Genomic DNA, 16,958 nt, shown 5'->3' with positions numbered 1-16,958 from the left:
TTTTTTGTTTGGGAAGCACCTCTTGGCTGCAGCCCCAAACACAACCTGGAACCCACAGTATCCATCACCCAAGTATCTCAAAAGTTAGATGAAGAATGTCCTTCATTCATGAGACCAAGAGCTAGAAATTTGGGCATCAAAATTTCAGCACAGGCTAAACTCCACAAGCCCAACAGACCAAGTTCATGATGGTAGACCCTCAGTTAGACAGCAGAACACGCATGCTTAGGGTTGCACTGAAAGAGAGGCTGAACATTTTTTATTCAAGATTAAGGATTAGGGATGGTAACATTAGCTGAAAATATAGCGAAGTGTCTGGCACCAGCAGTATCAATCTTTATATATTTTTTAAAAAAATATTCCAACAGTCTTGGAGCAACAAATAATATTCCAACCTATGTGGGAAAAGGCACTTTTAAAGGTATTTGAGTTGCTTCATATGGCTATACTTTGTGAGAACTTACATTTTTAACTGCCCTCATTCTCAAGAACAAGAGCTATAATACACATTTCTATGAAACCTCCTGGATTTCATCATAGTTCCCCAAGCCTATAGCATAGCACTTCCAGACAGAAAGCGGGAGACATCACAGCTTGACTATTATGGGTTCCCAGAATGTGCCATCCTAGAAACCTCCGGTATATTTTTTACTATGCTGAAATTTAATCCTATGATGCCAAGCATGATTAGAAGTGAAAGGAAAGCAGCTTGTATTCTGAAGATCACCCTCCCACCTGTGTAAACACAGTGAATCGACAAACAAAAAGCAATTTCTGCAATAAGGCTGTTGCGACGTTCTCGTTTGATGATCTTGATTTCCTGCGTTCCCAAGGTTAGCTTTGATAGCCTGTGGGTGACACTTAATCCTTTGGACCTTGTCTCTGTTGTGCTGGAGAACAGTGAAACCTGAGAATTCAAGCAAGGTTTTAGAGTTGGCTTTCCCCAAGCAACTCATGCTGCACAGAACACAGGGGACTTGCAAAGGCTTCGTATGGTGTATAGCATGGATGAAGCCAGTTGCCTGTGGGAGTGGAGAAAAAGAGGGAGCCCCAAATTCCACTCAGTGCCACCAGCCCATTCAATGTGCTTGTGCAAGTTTTTGAAAAGTCAAAAAATTTTCAATAGAGAACATCCATCAAAACACAGTTGAGCTGAAGTGGTAGGCATACGCTCTAGTTTGAGAAGTATTTATCCCATGAATGTCCAGGTCTTGATTAAGAGACTGCCCTAGGAATTTCCCCCAGTTCACAGATTTAGGACAATGTATGCTTCATGTCTTGATAACTGTTTTTTGGTTATTCTTTGCCACTTGGATCATCAACCAGACCTTTAAGTCGAGATAAATGATGTAAAGCCCTATAAACAAAGGAAAACAGATGTATGGGCATCAATCTCTGTGCATAGTAGTGTTATATAATAATAATAATAATAATAATTTATTATTTATACCCCGCCCATCTGGCTGAGTTTCCCCAGCCACTCTGGGCGGCTCCCAATCGAGTGTTAAAACAATACAGAATTAAATATTAAAAACTTCCCTAAACAGGGCTGCCTTCAGATGTCTTTTAAAGATAAGATAGCTGCTTATTTCCTTCGCATCTGAAGGGAGGGCGTTCCACAGGGCAGGCGCCACTACTGAGAAGGCCCTCTGTCTGGTTCCCTGTAACCTCACTTCTCGCAATGAGGGAACCGCCAGAAGGCCTTCAGTGCTGGATCTCAGTGTCCAGGCTGAACGATGGGGGTAGAGACGCTCCTTCAGGCATACAGGACCGAGGCTGTTCTTCCTTCGGTTTCTCAGAGCACATCAGATCAGCCCATTAACGATGTGTTGAACCAAGGCTTTAGTGATCTGCTGGCTCTCTTTTAATGCACAGGATCCCTGCTATATCAGCCCAAAAGATCCGTCTACCCCAGCATCCTGCTTTTGGCGGTGGCCAGATAGAAAACCTATAAGCAGGCTGTGAGAGACCTAAGTTGAGGCCCCCAAACGTCGTGTTTCTTTTACTCCACAATGGAGTAAGTTAAGGCTATATAAGTGGGCTACACTTTCAGATAATCTTGCTTTCAACCTGTTACGTTATACCATACCCAGCCCAGATTTAACAGTATGGCTCAGAAATAAATATTTAGTGCACAGCATGATCCAGAAAAGGAAGCCGATGGATGGATGTAAGGAAAAGACCCAGCTCACAACTTTAAAATTCTCTAAGCAGGCAGCCCTGTTGCAGCTCGTAAGAGCTGTGACAAAGGCTCAAGCCTGAAGAAGCCCAATTTTCCTTTATTTCCCTTCCTCGTGAAGATGGTGCAGGTGGGGAAGAGAAAACCATGGAAACAGGCTTCCAGTTCCTGTCCCGCCCCATGGGGATGGCTCTCTCAACATCGGAAAGAGGCATAGGCTGAAAAATGGGGATGGAAGGGTTACAAAATCCCCTATAAGCCTCTCGGGGTACAGGAGGTATTGGCAACCAGTCATCACCTCAATTGCCCCTGCACAGTTCAGCGTGGGGACAGGTGAAGGCGATGGGTACTATGCACTTACAGCCTGATGCGAACCACCCCCCAAATCACCATTGGATGCAGAGGTTCTCCTTATAACTGGGTTTTAATTGGCATTAAGAATAGGTGCACATCGGAAGAAATGGACATTATAACTGCGAACAATCAGCTGCATGGATCTGAGGTTTGAAATTGGGAAAAGATTCTATCTTATGCTGGAGGTGGATGGAGGAGAGGGGGGCTCTCTGCTATATTTTATGGAAGTTTTTACACTTATGATTCGGCAACCCTCTCCTAATATCGAATTTTAAGCTATACACGCGAGGATGGTTTGATGTACGATGTCACACTGAGATTTAAAAGAAGATGTAAAACTGAGTGCGACTTGAAAGGAGTAAAGGGGGAAGGAGAGCACGGTTGCTTTGTTTGGAAGGGTGTCACTGGGAGTTAGAGCCTACCCCCCCCCCAAAAAAAAAGACTGAAAGAAATCATAGAGATGTTGCGATATAACCCTTTTTTTAAAAAAAAAGAAAAGCAAAATGGTATAGTAGCAACGAAAGGAAAGCAGCGTGAGGGCTTTTGGAATGTTGGAAGAGGAATGGCACCGCCTTTCCGCTCCCTTCCCAGCAGGAGGAAGAAATGGGGAATGTCTAGAACTTGCTGATTCGTTGCCAGTGGAAGGGAGGGATCTGCTGTGGTTGATTTGGAACTTCTTGAGTATTATGGGAAAGAGCTGAGCCGGAGAAAGAAAAGGGTTTAACCTTGAAGTTGCAGCTCCGCCCCAACCAGGCTGGAATACAACAACAGTGGGAGTAAGGAGATAGCCCCAAATGCCACAGGAAAATGGAAAACATCAGAGAGGCATATAAGGCCAAGAGACTAACAACTGACTTTTGAATGTGGCACATGCAGGATGAAAAGGAAAAAGCTAAGGTTCCTCACTCGAAGCTCTTTTTTTGGAAGTTGAATAATAAAGTAACACGAATAGAAATCATTAAGCTGCTAATTATGTGATAATTTTGAAAAATGGAACGTAATAGAAATAAATAAGAATATGACATGCAGTAATATTAGATCATAAGGATTCATCAAGAATGGTGCATGGGAGCCCTCTTAACAAAATTGTATTAATTTGGAACTAATTTGTGTAATTGGGTTTGGGACCAAGACTTAGGTCTGGGGATCTCAGCCTGCTTACCTCTTAAGTGATTTTACAGGGATGATATCATGATCATGCAGTTTAAATTCCACATCTTCATCTAAAAAAGTCTGAAAAAGAAGCAAGGTTTGTTTAGCAGCATCGATCAAGGACACATTTCTTTCTGAACATCCTTTCTTTCTCTCTTGGGAGGTACAGAGAAAAAGTTTAAAATTTCCTATGAATAAGCAAATAAGCATAACTGTTTTATCAGAATATAAGCAGAATCCCAAGCAATATACTGAACACAGTTCCCTCTATCAGAATGCTCGTTATCCAAATGCAAATAATTATACCCAAACATTGTTACACAAATGGCTGATTCAGATAACTGAGAACAGCCAGAGTTTGTCCACTTCCTTTCTTGTGTTTTGCTGGTCAGTGGCAGCCATTTTAGGCAGAAACAATGGACGGAGGAAGAGAAATCAGACAAATCAGGGAACAGGTGAGATAAGACATATCAGTTTTATCTTTGTTTGGCTTTTGCTGATTGGCTGCAGAAGTTTCAGGCAGAAATCAGGGAGGGAGGCAAATCGGAGACACCACGGATCAGAAATGCTCCCATAGGAATTAATGTAAAGCATTAGCTTGTTATGCAAACACTTGCCTAGCGAACTGTTTTCTGGGAATGTAATGTATTCAGAAAGCGGGGCCCGCAAGTATATGCCATCACTGGCACAGCACAGAAAAATTAGGTATAAATTTTAAAAGAAAAATACAGTATCAGCCTTGCCGTTGTTGTTTTGGGCTTCCCATAGGCTTCTGGTTGGCCACTGTGAGACCAGGATGTCAAACTGGAGAACCATGGGCCTGATACAACAGGGTTTTTCGTATCTTTTTACTTAAAACATGCTGCAGTGTTAGTGAAAGGTAGTTGCTAACACTGTGAGCCATTAAGTCCTTGGTTCAAATCACACCTTGGCAGCGGCAGCACAAACCATCAAAACAGAAAGGAGGGGAACAGCTTCAAGCTGGTTACATGTACTTGGGCTTATGTATTCATTCAAGGTTCTTTAATTCTCCCTTTCCTACAATCTGTGGCTCAAGGTGGCAAACAACCTGTATTTAAATCATTGTGCAAAATAGCACATCATTTTTAACTGTAAATTCAGCAGCAAATATTAACAGTTACAGAAGGAATGGGAGGTGTGCCAAAAGCTGGATTTTGAGAAGTAAGCCAGTGCTGGTGTTTGGAAGCAGCAATTTATTTTGCCTGAGTTATTTTAACAGGTGCTCCAATTAAAAGACGCAGGAAGACCTTCTCTCATCAAAATGAACTGGGCAATCTTCAGATAAGAAATTGCTGCTTTCAAACTCCAGCTTGTGGCCTGCCCCCCTTGTCCCCCCCCCCAAAAAAACTTATTTTGACCATGAACTCACTTGGTGCCTTAGTGCCCACCCATAACAACAAACCACCTCTCTTACTTCAAATCTCTCATTAAATCCAAACTTTTCTGCTTTTACACAATCTCTGTGCTCCGTAAAGAAGTCTAAGAATATGCAACTGAAACAACATGGTTTTTTGTCCCATTTTATCCCTGCTACACTTTCCGCACCTTTCCCTGAATCAGATTTTAGACTGTATACGCTTCAGGGCAGATACTTGGATTCTTATTTTTCGTAAAGTGCCACTGAAGATAATGATAATACTGGCCTACTTAAACAGTTGTTGCCAAGAATAAATGAAATAGTGTATGTGAAGGATGATGAGCACTTATACAAATACTTATAGCAATATTTCTATTATCTAACTGCTTGGCTCAGGCAAGTAGCATCAAGGGCCACTGTTTAAACTCCCCAGGTTCATGTTTATAGGCACAATGGTAGGTTTTTGTGTCTGCTTTTCTAAAAATAAAATAAAGCTCACATGCAATGGCATTCTATATAGCATTTTTAGCATGCCAAGTGCTTTACAATCCTTCTCAGTCATTTAGCAGATCAAGTTTTGCCCTACCGTTCTCCATCTCCATCAAAACAGAATCACCGGTTGCCTAAGAGGCTTTGTACGCTAAACATTTCCGCATGTGGTTTTATTTCCAGGTCATTTTGAATTTAGCTAGTTATGCCTCAATTTTTCAGTCAGTCTTTTCAAGAGAGGGGGTAAAAATATAGAAAATAATTAAACATCAAGGGGAGTCTCATTCAAAATTGAAGAACTTACTTTCTTCAATTCCTCTTTTTGTCCAGCAGTTTTGTTCTGGTTAAAGCTGTGCTGAACTGCTTGAAGATTAAACAGCATTAGCTTCAAAGCTTCCACAGGGCCATGATGATTCCCTCCAGAGAATGTGTCCTCCTGGAACTAAAGAAATATATTGTAATCAAAGGACATTGAACTCAATACAGCAGCTGAAAAAGTTATCCTCCCCTGTGAAGTTCAGGATTGTGATTTAAGTGGCAATTTTCCACCTTAGCTCCAGATCTATATTAAAAGGATTTCATAAATTTCTTTAAGAATGTGCTTGGGAGGGCTGTTTTTCCATTTTAGTACTATATGTTATAGGTTAAAGATAAAGAACCCCTGGATAGCACACTCCATTGTCTCTCGAGACAGATGGATGCCAACAATGATATTCACTCAAGCTTCACTTTTAACCTACCTGCCCGACATTCTTTAAGCAATCTTCCAAAAATTCATTAACAATGCCTGCTTTGGGGTTTTGTGGAAAGGTGTCCTCCTCACAACACACAGGTACTGGAGTTTTCCTGTAGACAGATATCTGGAGCTTAAGGTCTTGTCTGAAATAATTTTTCATTCTCAAAAATCTTTTAGCATAGCTGTATACAAACCACTGGGAGACTTTTTCAGTCAAAAATAGCCCTGAAACTCAGATAGTATAACAACATTGGTATCAATGAGCATTAATATTCTGTGGGTGTTATGATTTGGTGATGTTTCTGTAAGCGGAGTTAAATGGCTGACTTTTTTTAAAAAATACACTTAACAAAACAGCTTTTCCATAGCATAGAATGTTGTTTATTGATTATAGCTCGGCTTTTAATACCATCCTGGACCTTTCTTCTACCATCTGTGACTGGATTAAAGACTTTTTGAGGGATCGGACACAAACAGAGATGTGTGCTAAGTCCCTACCTGTACTCATTGTACACATATGACTGCATATCATCTGATCCATCCACAGTAATTATTAAGCTTGCAGATGATACTACCATAATGGGCCTAATTGCAGGCGGAGATGAAACTGCGTGCAGGGGGGAGGTTCAATAAGTATCTACATGATACTTAGAGAATAACTTGCACCTAAATATTAGTAAGACAAAGGAGATGGTGTTGGACTTCTAGAGGAAGAGAGGGGAATCTGCCCCATTGTATATCGGGGGGGGGGGCTATGTGGAGAGAGTCTCCTCCTTTAAATTCCTGGGAGTTTAGCTTAGTGAGGACCGCACTTGGAAAATCAACATAACTTAGGTGCTCAGAAAGGCCCAACAAAGACTCCATTTCCTCAGGGTCTTGCGAAAGAATAATGTTAAACAACAGCTGATGAACTCCTTTTACCGGTCCACAATAGAAAGTGTCCTCTCATATTGTATCACAGTGTGGTATGCTGGCCTGAGAGCCACGGACAGAAAGTCTCTACAGAGGGTGGTGAATACAGCCCATGATATCATGGGCTGTCCCTTGAGTCTGCTAGATGACATCTCAAGGGATCACTGCCTTAGGGGAGTGAGAAAAATTCTCAGGGATGACTCACACCTCGGCCGTCACCTCTTTAATCTTCTACCCTCGGGCAAGAGATATAGAAGTAAAATCAGCTGTACCAACAGGCTAAAAATAGCTTCTATCCGTGGGCTGTTAGGCTGTTGAATAAAAAATAACTCGGCAAAATTGACTTGCAAGGTGGTGTGTTGTTCGATAAGAGAGTGTTGGGGGGGCGGGAGGTTCGTTTAATTTCATTGTATATTGTATATAAAGGAATAAAGGTATATAAAGGAATAAAGGTATTATTATTATTCCTTTATTAGCAGCTCTCTGGAAATTCTCAAGCATACTGCAAGTGCAACTTCCCTTTTCTCCATTTATTTCAAACCAATCCTTGAAAATCCTGACCACAGTTCCCTCTCAAGAGGCATAAGCCAGAAACATGGCTGCTATCCTTCTAACACTTTCAAAATCATGGCTAAGAGTAATTGAAAATATAGACCATGTCAACTATAATCCTAACCCATCAGAATCAGATCATGGGCATCATGCCAGCTGGCAGAAAGGAAAGCAGTGCCACTTGCAGTTAGCCGGGTTCCCATAGCAATAACTCAGCAGCCCTCTTTAGTACAGTCGTACCTTGGTACGTTTCGGCTCCCGAATGATCAAAACCAGGAAGTGAGTGTTCTGGTTTTCAAACTTTTTTGGGGAAGCTGAACATCTAACGAGGCTTCTGAGTCTTCCGATTGGCTGCAGGAGTTTCCTGCAGCCAATCAGCAGCTGTGCTTTGATTTCCGAACGTTTTGGAAGTCAAATGGACTTCTGGAACGGATTCCGTTCAACTTCCAAAGTACAACTGTACTAGAATTCAGGGTCATATGAGAAAACTGAATGATGGAAGACTGAGGATGAACAAAAGGAAGCATTACTTCTTCACACATTGCATCATTAATTTATGGAATTTGCTGCCACAGGATATCAAGATTGCCACTAACCCCGACACCAACAGAAAAATTCATGAAGGTTATGTCTACCAATGGCAACTAGTCAAGACACCTTTTTACTATCTCCAGTGTCTGAGGCAGTTAAGTGTCTGAATCAGTGTTAGAAATCCCCCAGGCTCCAGGCACATTTTGCGACTGGTGTGGGTCCAATTGCAACCACATGGAGATCTCTGAATGCCAGGTTGGCAACTGACATCTCCATTTGGCTAGCCCTCCAGCCTGCTTAAGCAGGTAAAAAGAGCTATTTATTGCATTTATATCCTACCTTTTCCTCCAAGGAGTACATGGCTCACCTCCCTTCTCAGTCCCTACAACGACCCTGTGAGGTAGGTTAAGAGACTTTGAGTGGCTCACGGTCATCCAGCGAGCTTCATGACCGAGTGGGGATTTGAACTCTGGTCTCCCAGGTCCTAGTGTAACACTCTAACCAGTGCACCCCACTGGCTTCCAAGAATAGTTCTGCTATGGGTAAATAAATAGGTAAATAAATATGAGGAAAGCCAAATGTTACTTAAGAGAAGGATCTGGAATATTTTCCTTGAAGCTTCAGTTTATTTTATTCTGGATTGTTTTATGTTTTAATGTGTTGTAAACAGCTTTGAGATTTTTTTCCCTTAAAAATAAAAAGTGGTTTAGAAATGAAATTAATAATACTTTTTTAAAAAAAAAATCACAGTATAAAAGGCACCTAGACATTCCATTGTGGCTACCATAACCCAGGTTTAAGGTTCCATTTGGCAATCAGCTTTTAACGCTGGTCTGAATATGGGCTTTCTGTAGGCATTTAGTCACTGTGGGAAACTGGATGCCAGGTTAGATGGGCCACTAGCCTGATCCAGCACTTATTATGTCCTCTGAAAAATACCGGGAGTTCATTGCAGAAGACTGTCCCTATGTACTGCTCATGCTCAGGCCGGTTGGAGGTCTGCTGTACAAACTAAGATGGTGAAGTAACCATACTCTTGAATGTTAAACTGATGTATCCTTGCTATGCTTTCGTAACAAAGCTATGTGTATGTCTTGTTTACTCACAAACCAATAGGAACATTATCCCATGATCTTTCTGCTTCTAACACATCCACTGTACAAGGGCTGCCATCCATTTTCAGCGCATTGGTTAATTCGTCAGCAGAAGTCTCCTGAGTCTCTCTTGTCTTCTGAAGTATTAGATCAGTACCCTCATCTGAAATCATTTATTGAAAATAGCAATTAAATGCAAGTCACCTTGAATTCACATCTGGTGTATACAGTTGTACCTTGGTTGATGAACGCCTTGTGAGTCGAACGTTTTGGCTCCCAAACGCCGCAAACCCAGAAGTGAGTTTTCCGGTTTGCGAGTGTTCTTTGGAACCCGAACATCCATTTCGGCTGTTGGCATTGTTTTGGGGGCCAATCAGCCAATCGGAAGCCGCACCTTGATTTGTGAATGTTTTGGAAGTCCAATGGACTTCCGGAACCGATTCCGTTCATCAACCAAGGTATGACTGTACTGCATGTTAATCAAAATAAACATACGTATCTAAAGTTATAACAGTTTTTTGTATTATTGTTTTGGAAAATGAATAAAAATATATTTCGGGGGGAAAAAGTTATAACAGTTTTGTGATGAGAAGATCTGCTACAATAAAAAGAAGTATACTGTGTTAAAGTAAGGGCACAGTCAATTCATAACTATGTCTCTTCAGGAGTAAGTCTTATTGATTTTAATGGGGCTTACAAGGAAGCAGGGCTAGGCGTGTGTGAAATGTTATCCTCATTTGGCAGACAGAGACAAACACTGGGTAAGAGAGAGAAAATGTAAACAGCAGGACCAAAGGCCATGAAATAAGTGGAATCCAGTAGGCCTTTGACAGCTATGCAAAGGATAAATGTATACAAGATCAGGAAAATGACCATTCATAACATCAGTAATTAGTGAGACTGCTGTTATGAATGGTCACTGTTCTTATCTTAGGTCAAATGTATAGAAGATAAGAACAGTGATCATTGGCAACAGCAGCCATACTAATTACTGCTGTCATGAATGGCCACTGTTCTTGTATGCATTTGACAGAGGCACAAAAATGTCACAGACCTCAAGACCCGGAATGGTGTTATGAATATACTTAAGAGGCCTTTTTCAATTAGACTGACCCATCTAATTGACAAAGTGAGTGAGTCTAGCCACAGCTAATTAGAAAATACTGGCTGCTTTTCCAATTTCAGAATGGCATGTCAGAATTTGCAATGTTTCTCTCACTGACTTACACTGTATCATGCTTTCTGTGATAAAAATCAAACTCTGGGCAGCTTACAGATAAAACTTATAGATCAAATAAGATTAAAAGTACTCCCAACAATAAAAGAAAACAGTCAACAGTAGAAACTCATTCATAAAAAGCATTGCTATTCCATTAAAATGGATTTATTACACAATATTTCATTATGAAACACAACCTAAAACCATGCAGTTTGCCCAAGTTTTTAAATAATGCATAGGTTTTATTAGTTTCTATCATAATCTCAGCTGCTGTTTTAAGTTCTGAGTACCCTCCAAACCACCATTTAAAGATCCACCTCAAATCATGGTTTTAAACTGTGGTTTGGTGCTAACTATGGTTAGTGAAAACACAGGCTACACCATATGCTAACTGTGGTTAACTCAGATATTATAATGGAAGTCAGGAGGAGGAGGTGAGCTTACACTACTGACACCCAACCATGGCTAGGGATTGGGCAGTATTGTTTCTGAATCAGGCCAATGGGTATAAGGTAGCAGAAAGTTGTTTTACTCTCTATGAAAACATGTAAGAAACAGTCTGGATTCATGATCACCACACGCTTCAAAAACTTGTTGACCACCAAATGAAGTGCACCTGTGAGTTACCTGTAATTGAACGCCTGTGTTTTAAGCCCTGAGGTGTGAAATAGGCACTTGGAATATCATAGTGGCAGTTCCTCTGAACTTCATGCTCATGTTGTTGGTCCAACAAATCGTTATGCCCAGAACGTCCAGGATGGTTTGACCTTTCCACATCATTTTGACTCCTCATCAGTCTCCTGCTATTTTCCAAAAATGTGGTACCGTCCTCTCCACCTGGTGCCCAGGTAGAACTTTCATTGCTTGACTCCGGCAAGAGATTATGACTCTTCAGCCAGACTGGATACTTGAAACTGGGAATGCTGCTTATCCCTGAAACACTTAGGTCAGATTTCTGGCTTGTAAGCCACCTTGGATAGTTCTTATGAAATACAGACTCTGAGTTGTCTTCTTCCATGAGGTGGTCCTTCACAGAATGCCCAGAGTCATATCTCTGAAATCTGTGTTGTGTGTACACATTTCTGCTAGAGTGTTGATATGGAGGGGAACTTGGATTTTCAGGAAAATTTGATACTTTTTCATTGCCAAAGGATGAAGCCTGATGAGCACAGGAAGCAGATGCTGTTAACGACTTCCTGTTCTGGTTGATACTTTGAGGCACAGGTCTTAAGGCAGCAGCATGGATAAAAGGTAAAGAACCATCTGCAGGGAATGCTAGAAGATCATCAGTAGTGAGACTAAGCATATCTGCATCATAGGCATTTTTTCTCCTCAGATGTGGCGCAGCTGACCCTAATATGGCTTGCTGCTCAAATTTCTCCAAAGCTGAAAAACAAGAAGTAAGAGAGAAAGAGATGTCACATTAAAAAACTGTAAAAAAACAAAAACAGCAACATAAACACATTTAAAAGATTTTAGAAAGGTGCAATTTTACTAGAAATATATTAAGGTTGCTCAATGAACTCTATGGGAATTGCTTATGAGAAGACATGTACAGGATAGTGCAAATAACTGCACACAAGAGTGATCTACTTGCAAGAGTAACATAACATCCATTAAAATTCTCACGGAAGTTGGAACGCCTGCTTCTCTGAGGGGTGCATGCAGAAAATGCAGGTATCTTTGCTCATAAAAACAGCCACTTCCTATGAAAATGCTTAATCAGACATATTACTCATGTGCAAAAAACTGTTTACTGTTTGTATGATCAGTTCTTCACTAACATTAACTAAAAGCCACATGCCCAAAACTTTCTGGCTACAATTCTAAGTTCTGTGTTGTCACTTCCCGCTCTCCCACCTGAAATATCATGCAAATCCAGCTGATAGCTGTCCTGGGACTGTAGAGCAGAAGGGAAGAAAACACTGGCTTCTGCCTCCAGCGATGTGGCTGAGGGGCACTGGGAGGCTGCCTCCCTGGTATAATATCAAGGCAAGCAAGAGACCAATCTGGTCCCATCCATCACCACAGAAGGAGCAGCTGCAGAGAGCTTGCTTCCTTCTCCTTGCCTGAAAGGATGTTACTCTTGAATTGCAGAAACAAGGGGAAAGTACAACCTGACCAACAAGTAACTGGTATTCAAGCAAGAGCACCAGCAAGGGAAAATCAACCTGGCCTGGCCTGGATATAAATGCCCACTTTGTTCTACCCTTGAAGAACTGAGCACTGTCTTCTACCTTTTCAATCCACTCCCCCTTTTTTGTGTCTCTCTCTTTTTAGCTTGTAAGTCTAATGATGACAGCCCCTCTCTTTTATTACTGATGACAGCCACTTTAAAAGGCAATAATTGTATGAAAAGCAGTATAAAAATACATCCATTGCTTAAACCAAAACTCTTAAGTTAGTCTTAACTAGTTATATCATCTGCTACATTATTCACATCATCTAACATGAATGTATAAAAGAAATGACTAGTAGCTGCTGTAACAGAAATATGACCCCTTTCTTAAGCAATGTTATGAAGTTATTAATGTTATTACAATGTTTCTCATTTGTGGAGTATTATATTTCACTTTAATCCTATATACAAACTTGCCACTTATCTCTCACTGGAAGCCGCCTAAGCATCACAAGATAGGAAATGCAAATAAGATCAAAATTATGTAAACTAAGCAATAAAAAATGTACATCATCTGCCACTCTCCAATGACCCTTAACAGGGGCCAAGGTTTTGCCTGACACATACTACACAAATGGAAAAAACACTCACATACCATATTTGCGCTTGAAACTGTCCTCCGAGGACCTTAGGTCTTTACGAGTACTCTGGATAAGGCAGATTTTTCCAGGTCTTACTTCTGGCGACGCAAGGCTGAGATCGAAATCTTCAATATAGGCCTCCAATGCTTGAGATGCAGACCTATAGAACCTGTCCTTGTACTGAATTGAACTGTGGGATTTCAAGGAGCAACTACTATTGCTAAGGCTACAATCTGCCAGAAGACAAGAAACAGTTGATTCCGGAGAGTAGACACTGCCTTTTTTAATCAAGCAAGCCATTACACATTTCACCAAATTGGATTCCTGGAACAGCTAGACATGTTTCTGAAAAATGACAGCAAGTGAGAAAACCAGTGAGTCAGCCATGCTGAGCATTAATAAATGTCGTGGATTCAGAAGCCAGGCCTGTTGGCGGACTGACTCTATGTTACAAAGCATGTCTGCAAGCGTGACATGAAGGGAAACATTAACCCCGCCATGTGGGAATCCCTTGCAGGATCGTAGTGCCTGGAGACAGACTGCCAGGTTGTGTATCCACAGCAGTGACCAGAGGACCAACGAGCGCAGAGAGAAGAAAACCATGGTGCATCTGCAGCAGCAGAACAGGATACTTTCATCTGCCCCAGATGCAGCAAATCATGACTTTCCTGTATCGGTTGCTACAGACACAGCAGGTGCTGCAAGCTTGACCTCACCTGCAAAGGCAAATTCCTCCATTGTCTCCTGAGACAAACAGACACCGAAAGCATGTTTTGGTTTCTTACGAGCCAGGCACTCTGAACTCAATGTTTGTTGTTGGAGAAGCAGGACACAAATATCAAATCCAATCAAATCCTCCCAGGTGAGTGACATGCTATTCAAGTAGGTCCTCCTGCTAAGGCAGCAGCAGCAAAACCCAAGGCACACCTATGCCAAAGTTTTACTTGCTCCCAGGTAAGTACAAGCAGCCGGAATCCAACCAAAGTTCACCACTTTACGGCTGCAGTCCTATCCATCCTCCTACCTGGAAGCAACTCGGAATACAGTGGTATCTTGGTTTAAGAACAGCTTAGTTTATGAACAACTTGGATTAAGAACGCTGCAAACCCGGAAATAGGTGTTTTGGTTTGTGAACTTTGCCTTTGAAGTGGAACATATTCCGCTTCCTGTTGAGTGTGTTCCATTTGTAAATTGAGCCCCCCACTGCTATGGGAAAGCACGGAACGGATGAAGTTCGTAAACAGAGGTACCACTGTATGCAGAAGGGAGGCAAAAGAGAAGAAGTCAGAGAAGCAGAGGAAAGGAAGCCCTTAGGTGTTTTCTGTTGTGTCCCCTTGGTTTACCGTGGTTTTAATTTTTCTCCTTTTATTCTCATTCTTTTTGAACTGTATGTAAAAACGCAAATAAAAACAGGCATGGGATGGAGTGTGCTGTACTGTGAATCAGGTCTTCCTTAACGCTGTCACAAGAAGCTTGGCTGCTTCTTATAAGATTTTTCCAATAACTATTTATTTTATTTTATCTATCACATAATTCCAATAACTACCGTATTTTTCGCTCTATAACACGCACCAGACCATAACACACACGTAGTTTTTAGAAGAGGAAAACAAGGAAAAAAATATTCTAAACGAAACAGTGGATGTATGATTTTTGTGGTTCATGCTGTGGCCACAGACATGTGATCTGACAGTGAGTTTGGAGTAGCTCAATGCAAAAATCCTGAGGATCCATGCTTTGAAACCACGTTTTTGCACCACTGTGGCCCCAGGCAACAGTGGGTGTGTGATTTTTTTGGTGCAAGATGTAGCCATGGACATGCTATGTGATCTGATGGTGAATTTGGGGTGACCCAGTGCAAAAATCCTGAGGATCCATGTGGATCTGTGCTTTGTAACCACGTTTTAAGTGGGGAGGGAAGGAAAAGCACTCAAGGGACAAGGAGCACGCATGGCGTGTGTGGAGAAGGATGCTGCTAATAATGAAGAAGAGGGGTATAAGGGGAGAAGGCTCCTCTCCTCTCCCACTTTGCTCCTTTAAAGCAAGCAGGCTCTGCTTTTCTCCCTCCTCCCCGCTCATCCCCGCCTTAGTGAGCTGAAAAACTTTGCTGCTATTTAGCGAGCTGAGTGGGGAGGAGAGAAGGACAGAGAGCCTGCTTGCTTTAAAGGAGCCAACCGGACAGGAGCCGCTTACACTCGTGTAAGCGGCTCCTCTCCTCTCCCGCTTTGCTCCTTTAAAGCAAGCAGGCTCTCTGTCCCTCTCTCCTCCCCACTCAGCGGCTCTTCTTCAGCTTTGCTGTTTCAAAGCGAGCCACGGAGGAGGGAAGGAAGGGGAACCATGGATCCTCTGCTCACGACTGCAGCAGATTCCCCCCGCCACCCATAGGCATTCGCTCCATAACACGCACAGACATTTCCCCTTACTTTCTAGGAGGAAAAAAGTGAGTGTTACGGTGCAAAAACTACGGTATTTTATTTACAGTGGTACCTCTAGATGCGAACAGGATCCGTTCCAGAGTCCCATTTGCATCTAGAAGCAAATGTAACCAGCGACTGCACGTCTGCACACGCACACGTTGCTTTTTGCTGCTTCTGCGCATGCGCGTGACGTCATTTTGAGTGTCTGTGCATGCGCAAGCGGCAAAACCCGGAAGTAACGCACTCCGTTACTTCTGGGTTGCTGCGGAGCGTAACTCGAATGCGCTCATCCCGAAGCACATTCAACCCAAGGTATGACTGTATTACATTTTTACTTTTTTTCCAATAACTGTTTATTTTCCTTATTTTCATTATACACCTTTAAGCGCCAGGCGAAAATGTTCCTTTTTAACCAGGCCTTTGGTTGATCTGATTTACATCCCTATGCCCTTTTAAAATGCGTTGTTGCTTTTTGTGGAAGGGGGCAGAGGCTATTGGGTTGTTGTTTTTATTTTTATTATGTATTTTGTGGTTTTATATCTTGATTTTATTCTGTGAACCACCCTGAGACCCCCAGGTATAGGGTGGTATGTAAAATCAATAAATAATAATAATAATTTATTTTACTTATTGCATGCAACTATTTTATTTATTACATTTTTACTTTGTCCCAATATAACTGCTTATTTTATTTCATTTATATACGTGCTGCCTTTATCTCCCAAAGGAGCTCGGGATGGCGCACGTGGTTCTCCTCCTCCCAATGTCACCCTCACAACAGCCCTGTGAGGTAGGCTAGCGGCTAAATTTTGGCCTAGCCCTAGTACGGATTCAGAACCCACATCCATCTTTCCGAAATCTCCCTCAAGCCTCCTCAGAGGGTCGAAAGCGGACGTTCTCGCGCGAGGGGCGCAAGATGCGGGCGCGCACGTCTGAACCCGCGACACGCGTGTTTCCGCGGACCGTCGCGCGTCGCCTCACCGCGTGTGGAACCGCCGCCGGGCAATAACGCGTGTCTGGCGACTCCCCACCCTCTTTGCCCCGAGGGAGAGAGCCGCTTACCCGCTTCAGTCGGCGCCTCCTCCTCCCGCCCGCAAAACGTTTGAAACAACAAAAAAAGCCGCCTCTTCCCAAAATGGCGCCGTCGGCGCTCCACTGCGCATGCTCCATCGCTGAGACCGGGCG

The 16,958-nt window shown here is 42.3% G+C and overlaps 1 protein-coding gene across 4 annotated transcripts; it reads right to left on the bottom strand.

Annotated features, from left to right (window-relative positions):
- Positions 1 to 225: 225 nt before the first annotated feature.
- Positions 226 to 16,943, bottom strand: C11H18orf54 (chromosome 11 C18orf54 homolog). Of its 4 annotated transcripts, none has more exons than XM_053407945.1 (8): positions 16,836 to 16,943; positions 13,371 to 13,701; positions 11,224 to 11,982; positions 9,390 to 9,540; positions 6,293 to 6,398; positions 5,857 to 5,994; positions 3,696 to 3,766; positions 226 to 1,357 (listed from the first exon to the last, which is right to left on the bottom strand). In XM_053407945.1, exons 2-8 carry the CDS (start codon positions 13,654 to 13,656, stop codon positions 1,297 to 1,299), a joined length of 1,572 nt encoding a protein of 523 aa, XP_053263920.1. In that variant the 5' UTR covers positions 13,657 to 13,701; positions 16,836 to 16,943; the 3' UTR covers positions 226 to 1,296. The 4 variants fall into 4 exon arrangements, with proteins under 4 accessions (XP_053263920.1, XP_053263923.1, XP_053263921.1 ...); XM_053407948.1 differs by having other exon boundaries at positions 5,857 to 5,988; XM_053407946.1 differs by lacking the exon at positions 16,836 to 16,943 and adding an exon at positions 16,755 to 16,775.
- Positions 16,944 to 16,958: the final 15 nt, after the last annotated feature.

Source organism: Podarcis raffonei, chromosome 11, assembly GCF_027172205.1.
Source record: "Podarcis raffonei isolate rPodRaf1 chromosome 11, rPodRaf1.pri, whole genome shotgun sequence".
Taxonomy (NCBI): Eukaryota; Metazoa; Chordata; class Lepidosauria; order Squamata; family Lacertidae; genus Podarcis; species Podarcis raffonei.
Note: the sequence above shows the minus strand (reverse complement) of the source record. Positions and strands in the feature narration are given on the sequence as shown.

Bases quoted from the DNA above. Each gene is read 5' to 3' on its own strand.
- C11H18orf54 (XM_053407945.1), bottom strand. From the start codon at position 13,656: ATGGCTTGCTTGATTAAAAAAGGCAGTGTCTACTCTCCGGAATCAACT. The intron at 9,541-11,223 runs GTAACTCACAGG...AAATGATTTCAG, and splicing joins ACACAGGCGTTCAATTACAG to ATGAGGGTACTGATCTAATA. The intron at 3,767-5,856 runs GTAAGTTCTTCA...CTTCTTTTTCAG, and splicing joins AAAAAGAGGAATTGAAGAAA to ACTTTTTTAGATGAAGATGT.